We start from the raw sequence: 19,689 nt of genomic DNA, 5'->3' as shown, positions 1-19,689 counted from the left end.
TCACAACTTTACAGACAAGGAAATAGGTCCACAGTCGAGTAAGAAAGGATCTGGCCAAAGTCAAATAGCCAAATCAAGGGTGAAGCCAAGCAAATAAGTAAGGGTGGGCATTTCTTGTACCAACTGCTAATGGAAGAGGGCTATGAAGCTGGGCCAAGTCAACAGCTTCTACCAGCCCACACGTCCCTCTTTATACCCTGGCACTCACTGGGCCAACCTTTCCTAGGGCCAGGTTAGTTGGAAGAGAAGAGGGCTTCTTACAATTCATTCATGTGCTTCTGGGGCACTTGGGTTCTAAGCCCTCTCCCAGAATGCCCAAGTGAAGGGGACTTCAAGTCATCTCCTGGGGAATAAGCAAGCAGAACAGGAATGGACTCTCAATTCCAATGGCCTACAGACAAAATGCATAGAGACACTTGCATACAAACTGGACTCCATCTGGAAGGGGTGTCAAATCATCTGTATGGCTACCTCACTGGTTCTCTAGACTAGGGTAAAGGCACACTAACAGGGGCACAGCCACTGACTTATCTGCCCCACTTTGTTTCTTCTTCATCCATCAGGTGACAGTCAAAGGGCTGAGAAATCCCCCTGCCATAGGTACTCACCAATTCCTGGACTTTGGGGGTTCTAGTCGATGCTCTAGTACAGGTTGGTCCAAAAGATACATGGTGTCATAATTATCCAACACAAGTTCTGCTGGGTCGTCAGTCTGACCTGGTATTCGGCCTATAGGGAATGTACCCCATCGCACATCTTCTGTAGAACGAAGAGAGATGGCAAGAGTGAACTTGTGAAAAGGCAAAACAATACTCAAGATTCCATCTTACACAGTCAGAATGGCAGTCATTACAAAAACATGTAACAATAAATGCTGACAAGGATATGGTAAGAATACACTGCTGGTGGTAATGTAAAACAGTCCAGCCAAGGTGGAAGTCAGGATAAGGGTTCCTCAAAACAAAAACAAGCAGCTGGGCGTTGGTGGTACACGCCTTTAATCCCAGCATTCGGGAGGCAGAGGCAGGCAGATCTCTGTGAGTTCAAGGCCAGCCTGGTCTCCAGAGCGAGTGCCAGGATAGGCTCCAACGCTACACAGAGAAACCCTGTCTCGAAAAACCAAAAAAAAAAAAAAAAAAAACCCAAACACCAAAAATCAAACCAAAACAAACAGTAATAGAGTACAGTATTTACCCAAAGGACTTCAAAATGAATGTATCACAGAGATATTTGCAAACCAGTGCTTATTACAGCATTATTCACAGTAGATAAACCCTGGAACCAAACTAGGTGTTCAAGAACAGAGGAGTGAATAAAGAAAAGGTGATGTATAAAATCAAGGTGTTTTTCTGCTCTAAAGAACTGTCATGTTTGAAAGAAAATGGATGCAGTTCCAGAAAACTGTATTAAGTGAACCAATCTCAGAAAGACATGCTTTCTCTCATTTGCGGTTTCTAAATCTTATGTAGTTACAGAAAATAATGGACTATATGCCTGACATTAAAGTACACATTCTATCTGTCTAAAGAAAGGAGGCGAACTAATGAAGAGGAGAACAAAATGAGGATAGGGAGGTATGGTGGGGAATATGTTTAATGTACAATGAGTACTTTCATGAAAATTTAAAAGATTAATTTAAAATATCAAATAAAAATATTTACAGAAAAAAAAGTGGGCTGATGAGCTGGATTTCCTACTGGTACATACAGGCCCACCCCATATCTACCTACCCAGCCCTCTTAGCCAATTCAGCATGGGCTTTCCACATATCCCTAGGCTCTCTGTCTTCACTGTTACCACTTCTCAAGAATACCCCTCTGTACATCCTAGCACTTTCTAACTCTTACCCCCATGTGCTTCCACTCTGCACACATACACATAGCTACAGACATTTTTGTTCCTTTTTACATGCTTCTCAGGTAGATCACCACATAAACAAAGACATCTTCAGATGGGGCATTAACTAGCAGAAATCTCAGAATTCTCACAGCGCTCTCTCTCTCTCTGTCTCTGTCTCTGTCTCTGTCTCTCTCTCTCTCTCTCTCCATCAATATGGAGGATTATCTGAGTGATCAAACTTGTTTACACAGCTCTACCCCCCCATGATGTGTTTGAATGCCACAACTCTTCCACACCTGTTTTCATAAGGCAAAGGCAACAGCTCTTCCCATGAGCTCATTCAATAACACCCTGGATTCTATCTTGCTCCTCAGTGGGCCCAGCTTTTTTCCTTCCCTTCGCCAGGCTTTGGCACACAGACCTTGCCCCTGCCTCTGGTTTCCATGTGCATGTGATGTGTACCACTCCATAGTGACTGTCCTACTTGCTTCATGTCTGCCTCCCAATGGAGTCATTCAAAAGACTACCCACAGAGAAGCAGATTCATGCACCTTACTCTCCATCACCAAGCCTCCCCTGCATCCCCTCTGGGCTTCAATCTCATAGACTTGGATGAACACCTAAAATCCCAACCACTCTATATTTTCTTTTGATCTTATCTCCAGTTTCTCTGACTTAATGCCCTGGGTTCCAATACACACAGCAAAAACCAGTTACCACCAGTCAGCCTCCATGTATACACAGAAAGCACTCTTAGTTTAGAGGAAAGCATGGGCCTCGGCTTATCACATTCTTTTGCTCTTACTACCCAAGGCTCAAACACTGTGCTACTTATATGAAACTGTGAACAGTTTGACAGTGGTCCTTGATGCTTATATACTCCAGTTTAAGAGGGAAGCCACTTGCCATCCATGTATCTGGTTGTATAAGGCTTGCCATACACTATCTACATCTTGTTCCTTTCTCATCTATTCTCCAAAGTGAAGGAAATCCTCAAGAGTCAGCCAGCAGAGCACAACGGTATGAAACTAAACTCCATCTACTCAGGAGGCTGAAATAGGGGAATCACTTGAATCCAAAAGAACAACAGCAGTGAAGGCAACACAGGGAGACTTCCACCTCAAAAAGAGTTAAAGCTGAGGGTAGGGGACATGCACTCAGAAGGATCTCAAGTCTAAGGTTACATTGTGACACTCAATCTTGAGAGGTGGGAGGACAGGCAGAGGAGGGCTAAAAGGAGAGAAGGGGCCAGCCAAGAATGAAGGGAATCAATGACAGAAGAAAGAAAGTGGGTTTCAGGGCTGCTTACCAGGGCTTACTTGCCACGCTGAACCATGCAAAGCCTCTCTTTTCCGGGAAGCAATCCTAGTATTCTCAAAAACATAGGCTCCCTTCATGAAAGAGAAAGGACCCCACTCCATTCTGTCTTCATCGTCATCGTCATCTTCATCATCGTCATCTTCGTCATCATCATCTTCATCCTCATCCACTTCCTCTTCTTCCCCTTCCAAGTCACTTTCCTCTACATCTTCCTCCATCTTATCTTGAAAGACCTTTTGCTCCTCCTCTTCCTCTTCCTCATCCTGCACCTCCTCGTTCTCCTCCTGCTCCTCCCCCTCGTCCTCATTTTCCTCCCCTTGCTTGGCATCCTTAAGGCTGCCTTGGTCCTTCTGTTGAACATTTTCTTCAGACTCACAGTTGGCACCAGACTGTTTTAGGTCCTGATGTAAGGTATCCAATGTGTATGGATTTTTCCCAATGGAAGAGGAAGCTGCGCTTGTCTTTGCTGCATCATTCTCTCCACTCTGAGTATAGATGGAACAGACACGCAGCAGCTTCTCCTGCTCCCCATCTGGCAAGACCTGCCCCATGGCTTTGAAGACTCTACGCAAATGGAGGGATGGAGTAGGGAAAGGTCAAGGTCTCAAGTTATTTCATAGCCTAACACTCTGGGGTTTGAACTTACTCTCTGAACTTCCCACCTGCCTCTGAAAGGCAGCACAACAGAACAGAGAGAATGCAAAACAGGACCATGTATGCTAGTCTAGCTCTCTGGTACATCTCTATGCTTTACTTCTAGTCTCATTGAAATACAGACAATAACAGAATCTAATTTTGAGGGCTCTTGGGAGGAGGAAATAAGAAAGTTCACCTAGAATGGCTGGCAGAGTGTCTGGCACCCAGTGACAGGCAATGAGTGATAGCTCCTAGTCTGCACTGAAACACTACATAAATATATAAACTAGCCTAAATAGGCATACGGGGCTGGAGTCAGAATGCGAGAACACTCTCTCCTTTGGGCCTAACCGAGAAATCTGTCCTGAGGTCCAAGGATATGGTGAGGAGGGTGCTGGGCCTCTTCTGCATGGAACACAATGTGTGATTCCTTATGGGAACAGCTACAGCCCAGCCTGGAATGGAGGGAAAGAAAGAAAACAGCAGCAGTTGACGAGACAAAGCCAATGTGGAAGGGAGGCCTGATGAGCACTATGAGCTGACTGTGCGTGCTAGAGGAGCTAGGGGGAAGCAGAAAGTACAAGGAGGGAGCAGAGCCTGGGGAGGGCTTCATGTAGGCGAGGCCCAGGTGGCCCAGGGACAAGAGGGAGCACACTGCCTGTGGCCAGGATAGCCTGGCTGGAGGGCAAGGCCTGTGCTGGGGAGCTGTGGGAAGAAAAGAAAGCTGGGAAGGGAAGTGGGTGCATCACAGGGCGGGCCACCTGCCAACTCTGAGGACAGGTCCAAGTTTGCCATTTCTGAAGATCACCATGTTAACCACATGGAGGATGGCCAGGCCAGGGCAGCCTAGAGGCAGGAAGACCAGGGAGGCACCTGTTTTCACAATTCAAAACAGTGGGTTAGGGAGGACCTAGGGTACTGTTGGTAGACACGACAGGGAGGAAGCTGTAAAGGACAGACACACAAAGAGCACAGCTTGGTGACCAACGGGAAGGGTCCAACAGAGGAGAATTCAACAAGATGATACTGTGCACACAACAGACGCTGCTAACGACAAACCCACTGACAAATACAGAGCTGCTGGGGAGGATGATGAGCACACCTCACAGAGCCTGGCCCCTGAGAGGTAGCCACTGGCACTGTGGGACACACAGCAGGATGGAGGGATGGGGCACGTCCTTCTAGAAGTGTAGTGTGACTATGCATGTTTCCCAGAGGTAGCACAAGCAGCGCATGCAGACTGGTCACATATAGCCGGCCACTGGTCTCTGGGGACAGGGCTGGGATCTACTGACTGGACTGGGGCTCCCTGTTGGCAGGACTCATTTCATATTGCAAGAGGACACTGGTTGAAACTGAATCAATCGCCTGGCTGGGGGAAGCTCCTGAATTGCTTACAACTTTATGTGAGGAGAGGCCAGGAAGAAACCCTACCCTCTCACTGTCGTCCATTAGTGGGATTAATAATAAATATCCCCAGGCACTTGGTGTTGGCAAGATGCCTTGTCACTGCTGCTTATTACCCATCCGCTCTCCCTAGCTCTAGCCTGCCCATTAGGAGCTGTGCTGATAGGAATCATAGAATGCACCTTTCTGCCTGTCATAGCCTGGGACTGAGGTCACGGGTTTAGGTAGAAAGAAAGCCAAGTTTAGAATTATAGAATTCAGTCCTTGATTCTCATCCCATTAGCAACAAACCACTGTGACTTTAAGGTACTTCAATCCTCAATTCCGAGATACTTTATCTGTCAAAATATATTATACTTCCACCTCCCAAGATTGTTGTGTCAAATTAAAGGAAATAGCCTCTCGAAAAAAGAAACATGATGCCTGTTACTTATCAGTGGTATCTTATATTTTCTCTGGAAAAAAACAAAAACAGAGTTTTGTATTCACATAGTAACAGGTTTTCTGGCATAGTTCAATCTATGTGGAACATTATGGGAAGCCTCAGACCTAACGGGAGGCTACAGGGATTTTTGGCCCTCACTGCAGCATACCTAGGTGCAACCCCTCTATTTCCCACTCTGTATAATGGGTGATTTGATGTAATATAATTGATTATCTGAGAAAGGTTAGGATCTGTGCACAAGGAATCGTACCCAAGTGAGCCGCTGTTACTGCTGGCATGTGTCGCATTCCTCTGATATGCTTGGGTTGGGAGAAGATCTCTGTGGTCCAGACTTCTCCAAGACCAGCAGCTTCCACTCTGCAGGCACTTAGGATTGGAAAGTACCTTGAAGGCCATCTAATCAAACCTCTCCATTCTGCTCTTTTCAGTCCCTCCCCCAAGTACATACACATCCTACATTCCTTCTACCACTTCTGAAACTTCCTTGATTTTTCTCTTCTTGAAATGCACAAATGCTTCTCCTTTGATGTTCTAGCCTGACTCATCCAGAAGCTGCTGGTTTGCTTCCCCACTTCTTATTCATGTGCCTTATAGTCCAGACCTCACACATCTGTCAACGTGGCTAGACATCTTGGTCTAACCTCTTGAAGTTCTTGCCTTGGCTGAATTTGTCTGTAAGGCCACATTTTTTATTGTATAAATATGACTGCAGCCCAGATGCCACTAAGGGTTCAAGAAAGACTTTTGGATCAAATAGATGGATCAGGAAATCAACCCAGTCTTGGCATCCAGTCTCCCACTTCACTCATTCCTCAGATATTGGGTCAAATCCTATCAACACAAGCACTGTTGGTAAGGAGACAGCAGAGGATATTTCATTCAGTTCATGGGTATTTAGTATGGCCTGCTTGCTGCCTGGATTTATGTGATATGCTGGAGTACAGACAGCCCTTGCAAAGGGCTTAGTCGAGGAGAGGGAAGGAGACATGGGGGGTGGGGGGGAGTAGACACGGCAACATAAATCTCAAATTTGAAAAATATTTAGGAGTCAACAGAGGATAGAGTGTGCTACCACCAAGTGAGATCTGTAACAGTAAAGATCGCTCTGGTATTGCACTGCCCATCCAAAGGCAGATGTTGGATGTGCAGTTGCGTAGAGGAAGCTGAATCGTAGAGGAAAAGGACTGGACTAAGGCTGAGAAGTTTATATGGACCAGGAACAAGCACTGGCATTTCTAGGAGGGTGTGGCATCCAGCATTAATGTAGCAGGTACAGAAATTAACGAGACCTGGTTTGGATAATTAGGTCAAGGCAGCTTTGGGACTGAGCGCCAACAAAAGTGCAGCAGGCTAAGGAGGAAAAGGAGGGAGATAATAAAGACGTTAAGTGAGAACCATCTTTTGGAGACAGGAAAAGAAAATGCCAAGCTGGTAATAAGCAAACAAAAATATGCATGGTCAAAGCAGATGCAGCTTGTGTTATTACTCTTCAAGATGAAAAAACAAAAAACCTCAGACACATTCATAAAGGGTAAGACGCAGCTAAGCAAGGGAGAAACTGGGGTGGGACCCCGACAATGCTGGCAGAAGTGGCTCCAGAGCACAGACAGAAGAATAGGTTTTGATGCAGGGCAAGGCCACCTCAAACTGAGATTGGTGGTGTTGACTGTATAGACAGATCAGCTCCAGAAAACTCAACCTCAGGTTGAGGGAGACCTGGAACATGCCTTCATGTGCCGGAGGAAGCCAGGGTGAAATGGAGAGACTTGAGGTCAATGGTGTCTTTACAACAGTCTAAGACCAGAGAGACAAAGTGGTCAGTAGACAAATGCCCAGACATAGAACTGAAGCCTGACATAAGACTAAAACTTGTAACTCTACAGTGGCAGCAATGAGCAGTATTTTTCTGTTTTTTCAATGCTGTCTTTTTCTCAGGGAGAACTCAGCTGGCTACCCAGGCTGAGGAATGAAAGAAACAAAGCAGGGAAGCCAGTCCCAGCTTGGGAGTTTACAGTGAGACACTGCCGAAGGATCACTAGAACAGAAGGTGCTCAGGAGAAGTGATTAACTACAGACAAGGCTGAGGAAGCAAGAGGAAGGAAAGAAACAGAGGGCTGGAGGTTGGGACACAGATAAAAAGTCAGACAAGACATGGTGGTCACCAAGTAAGACACGGGGATGTCAGCCTTCAGAAGAAAGCCCTGAATAATGGAAATATGCTGCTGTATACAGTGGAGAAGGAAAAGCTCTGGAGTTAAAGAAATGCGGGGGTCAAATGGGGCACTCAAATGAAACAAACCCTGCTCTAGGAAGCAGGAAGACAATGAGGTACTAAAGGTTCCAGGAGAATAAGGAAAGGAGCTTAGGGCCAAGAACTGACAGAGAAGAGGGATAGGAAAACAATCATGGATATTTACAGGAATGAAAATAATACTCCAATTGGCCACACAACCTATAGAGAACTGAGTAAAGGGGACTCACAAGAGATACGGTTACCATGACAGGTAGGTCCAGAAACACAAATATAATTGAGTGTCCGGTTAAACCTTCACTCTGCTAAGAAGGCATCGGGGCTTGCTGAGTAGCTATCGAAGGAGTACTTTGGGGAGCAAATAGAGGAGAGCACTGGGCTTGGAGCCAGAAGACCTGGGTTCAGTAATAAACACCAGCTACCATTTATTGTGCACTTGCTCTATGCAGGCCACCATGCTAAACACTCTCACACCAGACTCAGCTCAGCCAAGTCTTACACTAAATGATCCTGGGCAGCAGCACCCTACCCCTCCCCTTTCCAGATTTAGTTCTCCCATCTGTTACTGGGAGGAAAGGGATACCATGGTAATCACTAAAGAGCCTTCCAATTCAGCCAGTCTAATGCTGTGAGGCGCCGAGGCTTCCAGGGCCATACCCTATGACCAGATGCAATTAAGACTTACAGCTGAAGGAGTTGGGGGCTGGCCCAGCAAGGTGAGCCCAAGCAGGACTCGACCACCTGGGGCCAATCAAGGGAGGCCGAACAGTTGAACAGCCTCCAGCTCTTTCTTGCTTCCCACTGGCTTGCAGAAAACCTCCGAGCATTCCGTCCTGAAAGAAAATAGAGGCTTAAGATAAAGCCAGGTGAGGCCTCCACCCAGTCTTTGACTTCAAAAATTAGACTCAATCCTTCATCCCCCAAAATCTCCACCTGTATTTTCCAACTACTCAAAGTGCCCAGTTCAGGTGGCTCTGAGAAGAAAAAGAGGGAGATTTGTCCACTACTCCCTACAGGACTCTCTTGGGCAACGTTAACCCTTTAACAAGGGAGCTACCCACGTGGTGGTACTTTACAGCAGAGCTGAGGACCCTGGCATATGCTTCTGCTTGTGATGCCTGGGCCTGAGGACTAGGGCTAGTTTTCCTCACCAGTCTTGGTGTTGGCCACGATCAGTTCAACAGTCCATCTAAGGATGTAGGTAGGTCGAATCCCACGGTTCCCCAAGGTAGACATCTCAGAGAACATCCTCTCCAGCAGGGCCTGTGTGAAGGTCTGGGAGTGCAGGCCCCGGAGCAGGGGCTGCCAGAACTGAGAGAATGGCTTTGGCACCAAGACGTCATTCAAGTCGATGTTTTCTGGTTTGTGAGGGATACCCGTTGATGGACGGGAAGGGCAATGGGATCAAGAGCAAGAGAATGAGAGAGCACCAAAGCAAGCCAGCAAGAGGGGGTGGGGAAAAGAGAAGAAAAAATGCACACCAAGAGAAAGAACAGACACACCCAAGTCCCAACAACAAGAATTGCCATTGCAGAACAAGAGGAAAGGAAAGCAGAACAGCAGGGAAAGAGAAACCAGTTAGTATCTGGCAAACAACAACTGATAAAAAACCAAGTACAAAAGAAAAAGAGCTCTGATTCTGACTTCAGCTTTGTCAATAACTCACTGTGTGAATTTGGTTCAGTAACTTCCCCTTTCTTGACCTCAGTCTGACCATCTGTAACATGAGGATGTTGGACTAGATGACCTCTCAAGGCCCTTCCAATGCTGCTGTTCTAGCTCTCTAGCTAGTGGCTAAATCATGTTTAACAAGGCACAATAACAGTGTTAAGAAACCCCTACCCAACCCACCCAAACCCACCTTAACCTGTTCAAGGCCACTTAAAGAAAGTCCCACTACTACACAGCAGCGGGACTGCCTATTCTGTTCAGCCAAAAGGGCTGAGGTTTCAGTCCCACCCCACCCCACACTCCAGCTCACTTCTGGAGTTCCCAAACAAGACACACAGAATCCCAAGACTGCAGTGAACATCCAGGACCCTACCTTCATACTCTATCTGCAAAGCTGCCAACTGCTCGAAAGTGGGAATGAGGAAGCCGTCATCCAGAAAAGCATCCAGCACAGCATTCCTAAAGCAAATTAGAGAGGCGTGGTTGCACATGCCTGCAATCCCAGCTATTCAGAGACAAAGGAGGCCAAGGCAAAAGCAAGAACCACCCTGGGTAACATAGCCAAAATGAGTCTCAAAGGGGGAAAAAGATGACCTTTGCAAATATGCTGGATTCATTCACTGGTTATTTAAAGTTGAAATGACTTAAGGGGCTTGTACCATTGGTTATGGCTCAATGGTACAATACTTAACATAGTGTGCATAAGGGCCAGGGCCTGACTCCCAGCACCAAGAAGACAAAAAAACAAAATAAAACAAAACTATACACTAGAATGCAAGCTGAAAGAAGACTCACCGATTTCTGCAACATTTCCAAAATAGCTAATGTCTCTGATTCAAATGGCCAGAGTACCAGTGGGAGAGACTAAGCAGATGACAATAGCTATTAGGCTTCAGGCTCCTTGGGGAGGGACTGAGCCAGAGTCTAGAATCAGTGGGCTTTGACCACTCGTGTACCAAGCATATGGGAATGTAAGGCCTATAAATGAGAGCACTGGTGACTGACTAACTCAAATCACAGAAGAAAAGTCTCAGTGACAGAAGAAATTAAATGACCAGGTTAGACCTCAGTTCCTACAATATTTTAGTTTCTCTTGCCTGTTTCTCTGTCTTCTACACATTCTGTTCCTACTGGCTACCTTCTTTTAGATTCCAGAAGTTTAAATGTTAGGTATTTAACTGCTAGTCCAAATATGAGCCAGGATTTTGTACTGAGAACCCAGATCAAAGTTAGAGGGGTTGAAAACACCAGCATTATGAGAGATTTCTCAGCTTCATCTAGCTCAAATCTAAACCAGCAACTGAATTCTCTACAGCTATTGGCTTGCTAAGAGCCTCTCCTAGCTGACTAGGTCTAGAAGGAGTCAATAAGCTTTCACAATGTCCTAATATCTTGAGGGCTGACAACACAGTCAGCTCCTTCTATCCATCAGACCAAATGTGAGAAAATAATTGTCCTTCCAACTATCCCTCATTTCCTCAGGTGAGTGGCCTAGAACTTCAGCTCAGCACAAAAAGCAGATACTGTTATGTAGGGCACAACTGCTGGGGAAGCTGCCCCTACTTTTGCTGAAAGGTAGAGCCAAGAAGTCTAGCAAGGGCAAACTCTAGTAAAGTGCCTTTGGGAGCATGGTGGGGTACACACATTTAATCAGAGTACTTGGGAAGCACAGGCAGGTAAATCTGAGTTCCAAGACAGCCTGGTCTACATAGTGAGTTTGAGGCCTGCCAGAGCTCTACAGGGAAAGCTTGTCTCAAAATAAGCCAAAACAAACAAACAAGTCACCTCTAACAGCATCATCACCTTTGGAACTAGTCTCCTGGGAATAAAGACAAGACAACAAGAGTAGTCTCAGCTTACATGACAAGCTTCCATCCAAACTCACCTCTATCAGATCTAGTACAATTTTTTTTTCAACTCTGCATCTTAGATATCTTTTAACTTTCCTTCACTGAAGGGCCAGAACTAGCTCCATAGTTTTTTTATGTTTTGCTTTTTCTTTCTTTCCTTTTGGCACTGTAGACCAAACCCAAAGCTTCGTGCATACTAGGCAACTGCTCTACCACTGAGCCACACGACACTCTGAGCCTTCCTCCACAGGCTGTTGGTAGTAAGTCCTCCAGAGCCCTTTCAAACTGAATTTAGGCGGAATACTTAAGAGCAACATTTTTGCCTACTCTAGTTAAATTGAGGATTGTTTTTGGGCAGGGCAACACACAGCCATACTGGAAAAGGAGGGAACTTAGCCTTTAGCACCCATGCACTGAAAAGGCCTTTCCTCTGTCTGCGTAGGCATGACTACCCAAGAGATATTGACATCTTCCACCAGCTTTTTGAAAGAACAGACTAGCATTATCCCAAAACTAGGTAGTGAGGTGCTAGATATCAAAGCCTTGTTCTATTTGCCAAGACTGATCCATTCCATGTGACAAAGGAAAAAGGTTGCCAGGGAAGGCATGACTATAGGCATTCCTAACTCTGGCTGTTCTAGTAACTCACAGTAGGTAACAAGGTAGCTGGCAGGGTTGGAGGCAGACCATACAGAAGACAGTACCATACAGAAGGAGGAAAGTGACCTCTAGGAGTTCCTACAACAGAGCAATTACCTAGAATATGACAACCACTTTCTCTTTCTGGTCCTAAGAACTGAATTCAGGGCATTGTGCATACTAGACAAGCATGATACCACTGAGCTATATCCCCAGCCACTTTTCTTTTTATCTCCTCAACTATTATTTTGACACATGGTCTCACTAAATTGCCCAGACTGGCTTTGATCTCATTCTGTAGCTAGGCTGTGAATTTGAAATCTGTTTACCTCAACCTCCCAAGTAACTGGGATTACAGGTCTACATCACCAGGTATGACTTGGAAACCAATTTCAACGAGGCTTTTATCCTCTACCCTAGAGAGCAGGTAACCCAGAGTTACCAAGTTACAAACCTGTTTTCCCATGTAATGCTCTTGAGTTCTTCCAGGATACACTGTACACACGGGGAAAGGTTATTCCACACCTTAACAGCTTGAGGTAAATGCCTATATTTCTCCAGCACCTGACAGAAAAAAAGTCAATCAGAAGTGTGGCTCTGCCAAGAAACCTACCCCAAACTCCTCCAGGATCCCTTCTCATAGTACCTTGGCACTGCCCTTAAGGGAACAGGACAAAGCATGCCAGATGGGCCCACAACTCCTTTATTGGCCCAGCAACTAAAGATGACTAGCTTTTCTCTTTCTCCCACTCTAGCCCCTCCAAATCCTCTGTGGCTCCCAATCATCAGCTACTCTAATACGAGGTGTCAAATAGGAGGATATGGTTTGAGATGAGCAGAGATTTGGGGGCCAACGGGTAAGGAACAAATGGAAGAAAAGAGTTATGGGAGCAAGAGAATTGTTGAGACCCAGGTTCTTATCCTACTTCCATTATTAACTGTGTATATAACCCGGACTCTGTCCCTTCCCTCATCTAAGGTTTCAATTTGTCTGTGAAAAACCGAGAATGAAGTATGTGGTTTCTTGGCCTTTTCATAAAAAGTACCCTAAGTCTCATCTGATATAGGGAGGCTCATAGGCCCCACCTGCTGGTCATCTTGAGAATCACAGAGTTCTACAAATGCAGCCCATTCCCAGTTCTCTGGACCAGAGAAGAGTCCAATTTCATTATCTGCTTGCTCCCTTCCACCAGTTCACAGGATGGTCCGATCAGACTCTGCTTGTCTCCTTCCTAGTTCCCACCCCCTTCAAGGAGTACCTTCAAGCTTTGCCACTTTTCTTCCAAATTCTCTGAGAAGTTCCCTCATGCTTTGCCACTTTGAAATTCTTTCTCAAGATTTCTCTCAGGTAGCTGGCGAGAGGGAAGAAATGACTGGGGCAGGTAACAGCATGTCACATACAGGACACTCACCTTAAACTGCTCCTCTTCATATGCTACCAGCAATTCCCGTGCTTTTTCTGAAAACAGAATGAAAAAAAAGTTAGGGAAGGAATCCCAGCATCCCAGTCCCTCTGGGAGTCTGAGCCTCTTGTACCTCATTTCTTGAGCTGTAAATTGAGAACTAAAATCCCTTCCCCACTTACTTCACATAACTCTAGAAAAATGATGGGGCAAATGCAATAACCATTACACCATGGAAACTATCCCAGGAAGAGAGTTTGTAACTTTTCATGCCGGAACGTACCACAGCCCACAGAAAATGTTCTGTCAAGGAAATAAGTAGTACTGACCTCAAGCTTGAGTGCTCCAGGTACATGGGCCCCTCTGTGCCCACACGAGTACCTACCATACAACTCCTTATGTCTTGGACTTGGTTCTGGATGAGAAGCCGCCTCTTTATTGTCTTTATCGTTTGCATCATCCTCGACAGCCAACTCATCATCTTTATCATCATCCTGAGGCTCTGGATTCTCTTCCATTACATCATCAACAATAATTTCACCTTCCTCTTCTTGTTGTTCTTCTATCTCTATCAGGTCCTCTTCCAACTCCCACGTGTCTTTCAGGCTGTCCTCCAGTTGACGGCTCCAGTATGTCTTCTGGAGCCAACCCAGGACAAAGTAGCAACCTAGAAGAAGTGGGGGTATGGAGAAAGATATGCCACAGGACCAATTATGGGCAAGTAACTAGCAGGTCCCCAGCTCTCTGGACCTCTACTCTCATTCTGTATGTATAAGTGAGAAATTCTAAGGAAGAGACATGACTCCAGGGTTCAAATCTCAAACAGCCATTTATAGCCTCTCCTTTAGCCTGTTTTTTGTATTCTCCTGCTCACTAGTATCTTTCCCGGGGGGAAAATAATAGTGGCCTTAGACATGGGTGCCAAGTAAAGCAAGGGGTGGTTAACGGGGAACTGAAACCTAGCTACACCAGATACTTACATGGCCTTAGCCAAGTTGCTTTCCTTTTCTAGATCTCAGTAGTCTGAATACAACAGGAAATAAAATCAGGGATTTTTTTTTTTTGGTTTTTTGAGACAGGGTTTCTCTGTGTAGCTTTGGAGCCTATCCTGGCACTCGCTCTAGAGACCAGGCTGGCCTTGAACTCACAGAGATCCGCCTGCCTCTGCCTCCCGAGTGCTGGGATTAAAGGCGTGCACCACCAATGCCCCCAAAATCAGGGATTTTTAATCAAGTTGGAATGAATATAAAAAGAATGCCTGAGTTCAAGACACTATGGTTTACACCTCTCAACCCACCCCTTCAAACCCACATAGCAAAATTTAAGAGGAAAAAAATACCCTATAATTAAAATATCAAAAAGGGGGCTACAGAGACGGTTCATCAGCTAAGAGCAATTGCTGCACCTACAGAGAACCCAGGTTCAGATCCCAGTGCCCAGAGAAGTTGGCTCACGACAGCCTATAACCCTAGTTTCAGGGGCCCCAGCAACCTCTCCTGGCCTCCACAGCTACCCAGAGACCAAAAGCAAACACACAGGCATGTACATAAACAAAAATAACTCTGAAATTTAAAAAAGGACCAAAACAGTGAACAGTACACTGGCAAGCCAGACTGAAATATGAAAAAAGTTAATACTAATCCTGGTTTCATTTTTCATACTTCCCACATGGATTTTCCCATATGAAAATACTATACACTGTGCTCACTAAGCTTATGAAAGTCCCTCATACTGTAGCCAAAATGAGTCTACAATATATTTCACCCAAGTTCTGATACTGTCTGATCTGTTCTGTCCCCCTTCCCCAAAATGCCATCCTGCCCAGGCCCGTGAGCTTAACTGTGATAGGTATCACACCCACTGACACTCACCTCTGCGGCAGTCATTTATATGAGGCATTTTTTTGTGGGTCAACTTGTGGCGAAGCTCAACAATCCAGTCTGGAATGTTCACCTGATTAGGGGTGGAGCATGAGTTTAGTTAGAAATGGGAAAATAATAAAGCTTGCAGAAATTCAGGGATGAATCACCCTGACTATCCTTCCCCAGTGAAGACTCCAGTCTTACTGATAATCATTATTAAAATGCAGGGTTTCTGATTTTATTTTACTGTTCATTGGAAGTAGTGCTAAAATAAGAAAATGTAACTACCTCCACCCACTCTCCTTCAAAAGATTTCTGTGAATGAGCGTTAGTAATTACCTTCTCAGCTTCCCTTTGCCCTTTCCTTCTTTTAGGTACTTTTATCCTTCCTTGCCTCCCACAAGAGCTCCGGGAAGTTTTTTTTCATTGCTGAGAACACACCCACCCTCAAAGCCCCTACACAACTAACATACTCACTGGAGCCAGAAATACCTGGCATTTTCTTGCTACTTGGCTGAGCTGTTTCTTTCCTCAGATTGTCAGCTCCTGGAGGGCAGGCATTTTGACTACTACCATCTTTGGTGTCCCTACGCAGTGTTATAGTCAGTCTCCTCACTTTCACTGGGCCCCTCCAAACAAGCAGAGCTTGCCATGCCCACTGAAGAGCAAGTGATTAGAAACATGGCAGCAATCTGCTCCTTTAAAACTGGACATTCAATCAAGTTACAAACTTTCTGGTAAGGACTCCAACAGCACTAATCCTAAAATTCAACAAGTGGGATTGCATGACACTTAAAAGTTTCTGCATGTCAAAGAAAATAACACAACAAAGATCTAGCACAGCTTAGAAAATGGGAGAAAATCTTTGCCAAGAATATATCATATAAGCATTAATATCTATAAAGAATCCCCAAAATTGAACATTATCCAACCAATAAATGTACTAATGTACAGGTCTCAAAGAAATGTGCATGCTCAATAAATATTTGAAATACTGTCTAACAGCCTTAGCACTTAAGGAATTATAAATCAAACTTTTTCAAGATTTGATCTCAACCCAGTCAGAATTGCTATCATTAAGAAAACAAGCAACAGTACATGCTGGAGAGGATGAGGGGAAATGAATACCCAAATTCACTGCTGGCAGGAGTGTAAACTGGCATGGCCACTAAAGAATCAATATAGAGGTTCCTAAATAGCTAAAATTAAAATTATCATATGATCCACCTATACCACTCCTGGGCATAAACCCAGAGATTCTAAATCAACATACCACAGAAATACTTACATATCCACATTTACTGCTACCCTGATTCACAATAAGTGCAATATATAATGAGCCCATAGGTCTATCAACACATACATGAAAACAGCATGGAACATATACAGAATGAAATTTTACTCAGCTATAAAGAAAAGTGAAAGTATGAGATCTTCAGGAAAACAGAGGAAACTGGAGATCAGTATGTGAAGCAAACAAAATAAGCCAGACTCAGATCAGAAAATCAACTATTTCACAAGTTTTCGCATATGCAGAATCTAGATTTGAATTTATATACCTGTGTGTATTGTTTAGGGATTATCTATAAAAAGCAGGCTGTGGGGGAGGGAGAAAGGATCTAATGAGAAGGACAAGGAGAACATGCGAGGCTAATGGAATGTGACATACAAGCAAATGGAAGGATTATATGAGAAGAGGGGGAACAGCAGAGGAAAGCAGAGAGGGACATATAAGAAAGTTTCACAATATATGTATGAATGCTGCAGTGGAACACATTATTTCACATGTTAGCAACAACACAAAAGTTGAAAGCTAAGGATCAGATGCTCCTACTGGGTCTACCTGATAGTGATGAGATTAATCTGTATGCATACATTACCCCATGACCTATTTAAGAAGGCCTCCTAGAAAAAGGAAATGTGAAATGACATTTTATCACACATACCTCCTGAGCCAGGTACTTGAGGGGGAGGTTAGAACATTTGGTCTTCCTCTCTGAGATAAGATTCACAAACCTGGGTTGGGAAAGAAATAAGTGACATAATACAATAAAACTGTTTTACCCAAAATCCCTTGTGAAGTTACTGACACCTTATATTTCTACAATCTTTTTTTGCTAACTGGTCTATTCTTATGATTGGTGTCAGCCAGTCAAAGGACATTTCCATCCACTCCAACATTTATTGAGTACTATGCTATGTACTGAAACAATACAGATATATAAAACACTGTTCTGGTCTTGGCAAATTTGGTCTGGAATAATTATGACATATTATGCTAGAACACAATATGCTATAAATGTTAGAACAAATGACTACATCAAACAACATGGGGAGAACAGATAAATGACAGAAACAGAGGATAAAGTGGAAGACATCAAGACAGAGAATGGAACTATATAAGGCTTTGAAATATGAGAAAACTCAGTGGTAATCCTCCCCCAACAATGTATGAAATTGTCAGAACCACTGTGATTCAGTTAAACCGGAAACTCCCAGCCTGTGTCCTTTCTTCCACAATTCAGCAACCGTTCAGCTTTCAGAGGGAAGAGAAAAGGAAAAAAGGTAGTTCAAGGAACCCACTCTACCCCCATCTATATGTGTGTTGGTGGGTGGGCTATGGTGAGATGGTTGGACAATCCACAATAAATTACAGCAATGAACCACTCAGAAAAATTTCTCTGAACTGGGAACAATGGCAGAATTCTGCAATTCTAGCAGGAGGGAGACAGAGCAAGAGGATCACCCTGGAGTAGAAAGTTGCAGACCAATAGGGGCTACATAATGAAACCCCGTCAAAACAGTTCTTGGTGAGAAGTTAATAAGGGGGGGGGAATCAGATTGTCAAAGCTGGGTTGGATATAAATACCTCACATGTTCTGAATTTCACACCCCCTAACAGCCCTACACTTGGATCTGAATACCCCACACGGTCTGAATTTTCCATCCCCTCACAGACCTACACGTATCCCAGAAGAGAAGGAAAACCAAAAGAGAGAAGGCTTTCTGAAACGAAGGAAAAGATTGTGTGAACAAGGCATAGTTGTGAACAAGGCATTGTCATGGGCCTAAATAAACAATTCCAAGTTGATTCACACACAAAGACCCACCCAGGGATTTTTAAAGTTTCAGGTAGCACCTGAAGCCAAGCTTTTTCATCCATGTTTACCCACCTCCAGTCCCCAAAGCCACCCCGTCTCCCAGTCTTACCCCATGAAGGTCTTACCTGACCAATGCCATGCCATAGAGCAGTCTAAGTTCATCAGTGCCCAAGCCACCAGCTACATCCATGAGCTTACATCGTATCAGGTCAGCAGTAGAAGCCACTGCCAGGGGCAGTTCGTTGCCTAACCTAAAGGGCCACAGTCCAGCACCATCATAAAAGTCCTTACATTGTTCCACCCTCTACCACAGAATCTTGGTTGTTGCACTATACTCCCATTACATACTGAAAAGTGCGTGGTAGATACAAAACACTGGGAAAGACAGGTAAAGTCCCCGAGAGCCAACATTAATAAAGGAAGTGAGAAGCTGTCTGGGATACACAGGGTATCTTAACTGCTACATTCACCAACAGTTGTGTGGACACAGTTCATTCTCTCCCCCTCAAACTATTTAACTAGAGAAGTCCCAAATCTCGATACCCACGCACCCCCAAATTGAACTGAACAGCCACCTCAATCCTTCGTCTAACCTAAAGGGCCACAGTCCAATCCCTAATTGGAATCAGAAAACCACCCCTAGCATGTCAACGTACTCTTTTAGTCCTGGCTCAGGTCCCCTCTACTTGGCATGTAAAGCTTAAACCTCATAGATACAAAAAAAAAAAAATTACTGGGACGTACAACCCATTTTTCACCCACGGGATGAGTACAAGAGCTTGGCTGCAACTTTCCCCGCAGGCATTTGGGAGAGAGGTACATACCCTAAGGCAATTTCAAGGGAAGGCTTTAGAAAATATAGCTGTTGGGGAACTCAACCAAGGAAGGAGTGAGGCACCGCCAGCAGCCAGGCAAGAGGGCTGACCCCGCCGCCGCCGCCACCGCCGCCTTACCTGCTCCTCCACACTGTAATACGGTTCAGCGCGTATTGCTGCAATTTCAGATCATCACAGAACAGATAAACCGTCACTTGATCCCACTCAGCTCTGCTGAGCCAGGAGACCACGATACCCTCAGGACTCGGCGGCTCAGGCTGATCCTCTTTGAAGGACTGCCCATCCCAGGCTCGCCACACGCGCTCCATCCCCTGGGGACCAAGACCAGGTCTAGTCCTGGAATTCCACCAGAACTGAAGAATGCCGTGAGTCGCGCGCTTCCAACACTTTCCCCGTTAACGTGTAACCCGGGATTCAAGCGGCAGCCAC

At 45.0% G+C, this 19,689-nt stretch overlaps 1 protein-coding gene across 4 annotated transcripts in view; it reads right to left on the bottom strand.

Moving 5' to 3' along the window:
* Las1l (LAS1 like ribosome biogenesis factor) overlaps positions 1-19,689 on the bottom strand; it is a 25,242-nt gene extending 5,553 nt beyond the window's left edge. The window contains exons 1-13 of one of the 4 annotated variants that reach the window (XM_027431854.2): positions 19,378-19,687; positions 18,550-18,675; positions 17,270-17,339; positions 15,333-15,414; positions 13,847-14,128; positions 13,471-13,517; positions 12,513-12,622; positions 9,943-10,028; positions 9,565-9,615; positions 9,050-9,256; positions 8,584-8,731; positions 3,149-3,723; positions 609-759 (exon numbers count right to left, since the gene is read on the bottom strand). In XM_027431854.2, coding sequence (XP_027287655.1) covers positions 609-759; positions 3,149-3,723; positions 8,584-8,731; positions 9,050-9,256; positions 9,565-9,615; positions 9,943-10,028; positions 12,513-12,622; positions 13,471-13,517; positions 13,847-14,128; positions 15,333-15,414; positions 17,270-17,339; positions 18,550-18,675; positions 19,378-19,568 — 2,126 coding nt within the window. In that variant the 5' untranslated portion in view covers positions 19,569-19,687. Of the gene's footprint in view, positions 1-608; positions 760-3,148; positions 3,724-5,897; positions 6,014-8,583; positions 8,732-9,049; positions 9,257-9,564; positions 9,616-9,942; positions 10,029-12,512; positions 12,623-13,470; positions 13,518-13,846; positions 14,129-15,332; positions 15,415-17,269; positions 17,340-18,549; positions 18,676-19,377 lie in introns of those variants that run through there. The other 3 variants (XM_027431852.1, XM_035449924.1, XM_027431853.1) reach the window with 3 other exon arrangements.

Source organism: Cricetulus griseus, chromosome X (assembly GCF_003668045.3).
Source record: "Cricetulus griseus strain 17A/GY chromosome X, alternate assembly CriGri-PICRH-1.0, whole genome shotgun sequence".
In the NCBI taxonomy this organism is placed as follows: domain Eukaryota; kingdom Metazoa; phylum Chordata; class Mammalia; order Rodentia; family Cricetidae; genus Cricetulus; species Cricetulus griseus.
Note: the sequence above shows the minus strand (reverse complement) of the source record. Positions and strands in the feature narration are given on the sequence as shown.